This window comes from Paramisgurnus dabryanus, chromosome 10 (genome assembly GCF_030506205.2).
Source record: "Paramisgurnus dabryanus chromosome 10, PD_genome_1.1, whole genome shotgun sequence".
Classification (NCBI taxonomy): Eukaryota; Metazoa; Chordata; class Actinopteri; order Cypriniformes; family Cobitidae; genus Paramisgurnus; species Paramisgurnus dabryanus.
The window spans coordinates 40,560,663-40,566,554 of NC_133346.1; the positions used below are offsets into that span (position 1 = coordinate 40,560,663).

Consider the following 5,892-nt stretch of genomic DNA (forward strand, 5'->3'; position numbering starts at 1 on the left):
GTGACAAAGCCGTTTTCTGCCGTTTTAAACTTATACCGTTGAGTGTTCTCAATACCAGATACAACGGGAAAATTTTCAATGTTTATATAATCCGGTTTAAACATGTTTTTTGATACCTTGTTGGTGTTTCTTATACTCAATATTATTATTATTATTGTTTTTTACTGATTTTTTTATTATCTGAACTATTGCTTGTTATTTGTGATATAATGTTTGAAAACATTAATAAAAACCCCCGCAAATATCTTCTTAAGATGATTACGCATTGTTTAATTATTGTGGCTTGCTGTACCAAACCATTCTCTGATATATCAAGAATATTTCCAAAGTAACGAATGTTAAGATATTCATGACCAGGGGTCTATCCACAGAATGCACCACAATGTTTTAAGTGTTGGTTGCGTGCATGCTATACATTCACAAAACATACATTTACATTCAAAACCTATGGATTCAAAGACTTAAAGTCATCAATTTATGTCGTTCACATCCACCGTACCAACATTTTTAGAATGTGCAAACTGTTTTACTAAACATGTTTGGGCGGTTTCGGTCTAGATTTTTATAGAAAACTTCAGAACATGACACCGTTTTAACATTTACAAAATGATGAAGCATTTTACTTTTAAGTGTCTCCCATGATCATGTGGGGGTGTGACAATTACTTTTTGTTTGTTTGGAAATTATATGAATGCAGAGAAACAACGCAAAAGTTTTGAACTTTAACATAATTTTATAAGGGTCCTGATTTTTAAAAACAGTAAGCTGTAATGTTTCTTACACACAAATCTAAACACATCACAAGTCTGAATGTTTAATAGTATGCAAAGGTTTGTTGGCGTATTTTAAACACAAGCTGTTTATCTTAATCTTTAAACAAATGTGTATGACAAAAGTTGTTCTGCCTGAACTGACACTAAGGATCGATGCCGAAATGTTAAATCTAAGTATTTGCAAAACAACCTTGACCACCATATAGATGTTTTCAATCTAATGGTACCGGTTTTAAATGTGACCAAACTATTTCAAACATTACAAAGTTGTAGTTGGTTGCGTTTTACTTTACAAGGTTTTAACACACATTACTGTTTAGTCACGGTGTGTTTCATTGCATTGCTGCTGCATACAACAGACTCTCTAGTTTATGGTAAAAGGCTTACTAAATAAAAACCTAAGCACTCTGTATTATGTTGCCACTGATGATTTTACAAGTTTACAGTTTCAAACATTTTTGCTATCTTAGCTGTGAAAGATTTAGTAAATAACTCTAAAACATAAACAGTGTTGAAGCATTCCCTTAATCTTCTAGCAACGATTTTCAAGAGATTACCAACATGTATGATGTACTAACTGTCAAGGGGTCTGTGATATTATTTTTTGAAGTAATTAGCTATCTAATGGCTACTGCACAATAACTTAAGCGATAAAGAGGTTGCCAAATGTTACATAACCTATAGAAACGAAACAAGATCAATTACAAAGCCACTGGCATAAGGTTTACACTTAAACAAATCACGCAGATGTTTAAAGTGGTACATGTTTTTTTATTTCTCATCAAGTAAAAGAAATACATCATATGTTATCATTGTAGAAATATCACAACGTTTTTCACAAGAATGTGATCATCCATCGGTTCAATAATTTCACAAACAGCAATTTGATCATTATTTGATATTGTAAACAACACAAACACACAGTAATAGTCTCTAAAGATTCTACAGAATACCATTAGCTTTTTGTCATCAAGTTTGTAACAGATGTATCACGAAGCCTGTTTCATGATCTTGAAACCAAACAGTCTGTGGAATCGATAGTGTATTGATTCATCAGGCATTGTCGTATCCTTCTTGGGGACACAGGTCCATTGGAACATCATCAGACATTACTTGAGCCGTACAAAGGGTGGTGTTGTTGTAGGGTGATGGTCCGCCATCAGATACTGTGGAGGACTTATTGAGTGCACAGGTCCAACTGTAGGTTCTCGCATCTTCATATTGCTCTGGGGTGGGTAGCGCAAACGTGTTGGTGTAGCAGTAGGAGTCCATAGTTTCAATCAGGACCCTTATAAAATTATGTTAAAGTTCAAAACTTTTGCGTTGTTTCTCTGCATTCATATAATTTCCAAACAAACAAAAAGTAATTGTCACACCCCCACATGATCATGGGAGACACTTAAAAGTAAAATGCTTCATCATTTTGTAAATGTTAAAACGGTGTCATGTTCTGAAGTTTTCTATAAAAATCTAGACCGAAACCGCCCAAACATGTTTAGTAAAACAGTTTGCACATTCTAAAAATGTTGGTACGGTGGATGTGAACGACATAAATTGATGACTTTAAGTCTTTGAATCCATAGGTTTTGAATGTAAATGTATGTTTTGTGAATGTATAGCATGCACGCAACCAACACTTAAAACATTGTGGTGCATTCTGTGGATAGACCCCTGGTCATGAATATCTTAACATTCGTTACTTTGGAAATATTCTTGATATATCAGAGAATGGTTTGGTACAGCAAGCCACAATAATTAAACAATGCGTAATCATCTTAAGAAGATATTTGCGGGGGTTTTTATTAATGTTTTCAAACATTATATCACAAATAACAAGCAATAGTTCAGATAATAAAAAAATCAGTAAAAAACAATAATAATAATAATATTGAGTATAAGAAACACCAACAAGGTATCAAAAAACATGTTTAAACCGGATTATATAAACATTGAAAATTTTCCCGTTGTATCTGGTATTGAGAACACTCAACGGTATAAGTTTAAAACGGCAGAAAACGGCTTTGTCACTTACAAAGTCGGGTTTTTTAACAGAGTGATAATTTCGGCGATTAACCCCAACAGTTTTCTTCGCTCTGTATCCTGGATTGCAAAACCATCGACTACAAACTGCTTAAACTGTACATAATCGTGCCATACATAATGCAAAAAGTCTTTGAGCTCTTCTGGAGTCACTTCATTTCCTGTGCTGTCCGTGACCTGTTCATCAGCCACAAGTTCGTTTCTATAGGCCTGTTGATTACCAGGCAGTGGCTCCGGGTCCTGTTCGGAATCCACGATTCTTTGAACATCGAGGTTCTGGGTCAAAACATATGGGGACAATTCTGTATCCTCAGAACCAACCTCTTCTCGATTTAGTTGTACCACAGCGATGGTCTGTTCGGAATCCACGGTTCTTTGAACATCGAGGTTCTGGGTCAAAACATATGGGAACAATTCTGTATCCTCAGAATTGTTGTCGTCTTGGTTTATGTGATTCACCCCTAACTCTGGGGTCTGTTCGGAAGCCACAGGTGTTTCTTGTACATTCATGGACGCTGATGGTGATTGCACCGGTGTAGGTAGTTCAAAATCACAAGCGTCCCATGCGATAATCAGATCCTCATCCCAATCTACAAAGCTCTCTACTATGTCATGTGTGCTCGACCCTGCAATTAGATAAACTCTGTTATTAAAAATAACAAAATAAAAAACTTTTTGTTTAAAACATCTCAAATGCTGTATAAACACCTTGACCAGATGTTCTAGCGTCAGACTCCAATGGTCCTACATTATCGCTCGCGATGACTCTGTCATTCAAAACTGTAAACAGATGACTATGTTATTAAATATCACTTTAAAATAAAACAATATGTTTAAAGACCATTTCTAGATACGTACCGGGGGACACACTCCGAACCGTTCGTTGTCTCTTTGCATCAGTATTTCGTAAAGTTGTATGCGGGCCCCTTGGTGTGTGAATCTCGGCCTGAATGGATCTCTGTCTTTTGTGTGATCCATGGCCACCCAGTGTTGTGTGGGGTATATTATCCACCAGGATAGACAAATCCGCTGCAATACCATAGCACAGTTGTTTATCTTATAAATAATTAACTTTAATGTAACTCGTCAGTAAAATCACCTTTACGTACAGAGTGGTTTGCGTATCCCAGATCTACCATCGTTGTGTCGAGTAGCCGTAGCACAGATCCCTGTGAACGATAGACCTTTGGATCGTAAGCGCTGTGGCATCATTTACACACACGTGCACACACACACACGCACACACACACACCCACCCACACACACACACACACACACACCCACACCCACCCACACACACACACACACACACACACACACACACACACACACTAGAGCTGTAATCGGGCCATAAAAGTTAGGCCCGAAATGTCCGGAGCCCGACAGAATGCAGCCCGAACCCGAACGTACATTTAGATTGACAGATATTTAAAAGCCCGAACCCGTTTACAGCCCGACATTATTTAAATGTGCGCACACACACAGCTTTTGTCAAGAATGAGAAATTTACACAGGTTTTAACATTATTTATTCATGACTAATAATCTACACGCCACTTGGAAGTTGAAACAAAGAAATAAAATAAGTCATCTGTAACATCTCATTCTAAATAGGCTTATGCAATACAATACAGTATAAATATGCCAATAAAATTATTATTTCTTAACGAATTAAATTAAGATAATACATTCTGAATTAAGATGGGTATTTGGCAATAACGAAATTAAGAGAAAGGCTCCGCGGGATTTGCGTCGGCACTTCTCTCCATTACTGCCAACATTAGTCTATATCCTCTGTCTAAATTATGTATTTAAGACTCGATTCATATTTAGTTATACATTGAAAAACCTACTCACCAAGATTAGGCTACATGTTTTTGATGAGGAAAATCATTAAATCCTATCCACTGTAAATGAATTCAGCACGATCCTGCGCTACTGATTGAACTTGACCGCTCATTTACCTCACAAAGCCGGAGCGCAAGCCCGAGCCCGCCCCGAGCCCGTGTAAAATGTTAGAAAGGAAGCCCGAACCCGCCCGAGCCCGTCGGGTCCCGTTGGGTTCGGGCAAAGATCTTCAGCTCTAACACACACACACACACACACACACACACACACACACACACACACACACGTCTTACCGTTCTCGTTATTTCTTAGAAACCCTGATGTATTGGGTATGCTATCCAGGAGGTTAGACAAATTCGCTACAATGACGACAGATTTGTTTTTTAGTAATTTTGAAAACAGACCAAAATGTTGTAACAAACAAAACAAAAACAAAAAAAGTAAAACACAAATACGTACCGAGTGTGTGGAGACCTGCAACTCCCCACACCACATCTCGATCAGATGATCTAATGTTGTTATGCACTGTGAAAATAGTTGGGGGTGATCGTAAAATACTTTGTAACCAACATCCACACACACACACACACACACACACACACACACAGATAAACAACTTACAGTTTTCATCATTAACCGTGGGGTTCCCCAATCCTGTAGGAAATAGAGTGTTATAGATTTAATCATTTATTTATTTTATGTAAGTGGATCGTTTAAAATTATATGTAGAAAACGTTAAAACATACCTGTATTTAAAGCACAAATTTCAGCCGCAACATTAGCGTAGTCGGTGTCGTTCAGGGCTTCTATAACAATAACCCCGATATGTTATCCGGTCCTTTGTAGGGTTTTTTTTTTTTTTTTGTAACACACAACATATTTGAAAAACAATACAAACTTTTAAACACACTCACCAGTAAGGTATGTCTCCATTTCTTTTCTAGACTCTTTAACGCAGACTTTCTCGCTGTAAGTTTCAATCACTAGTTTTCAGGGGTGGTAAAATACATTCTGAGTGGTGCCTTACTTTATACGAAACTGTTAAAGACGAGAGATCTGGTTTGTGTCAACTGATAACAGCTTGTAAGCATAATTGATTCTTGATTGTCTGTAGAGGAACTTATGATGTTACAAACGAACCTTAAAAGACCGCATAAATACGCATGGTTGAATATATTGCTTTAGAGCCTCATATAAAAACATGTGGGTAATTAACCTCAATGCATGTCTCT

At 37.0% G+C, this 5,892-nt stretch overlaps 1 protein-coding gene across 1 annotated transcript; it reads right to left on the minus strand.

Annotated features, from left to right (window-relative positions):
* Positions 1–2,588: 2,588 nt before the first annotated feature.
* Positions 2,589–5,593, minus strand: LOC135718519 (uncharacterized). The gene is made up of 9 exons (XM_073816134.1): positions 5,575–5,593; positions 5,407–5,466; positions 5,282–5,314; positions 5,120–5,185; positions 4,954–5,019; positions 3,923–3,982; positions 3,672–3,842; positions 3,522–3,593; positions 2,589–3,439 (listed from the first exon to the last, which is right to left on the minus strand). The coding sequence occupies exons 1-9, from the start codon at positions 5,591–5,593 to the stop codon at positions 2,802–2,804; spliced, it is 1,185 nt and encodes a 394-aa protein (XP_073672235.1). The 3' UTR covers positions 2,589–2,801.
* Between the last annotated feature and the right edge of the window lie 299 nt (positions 5,594–5,892).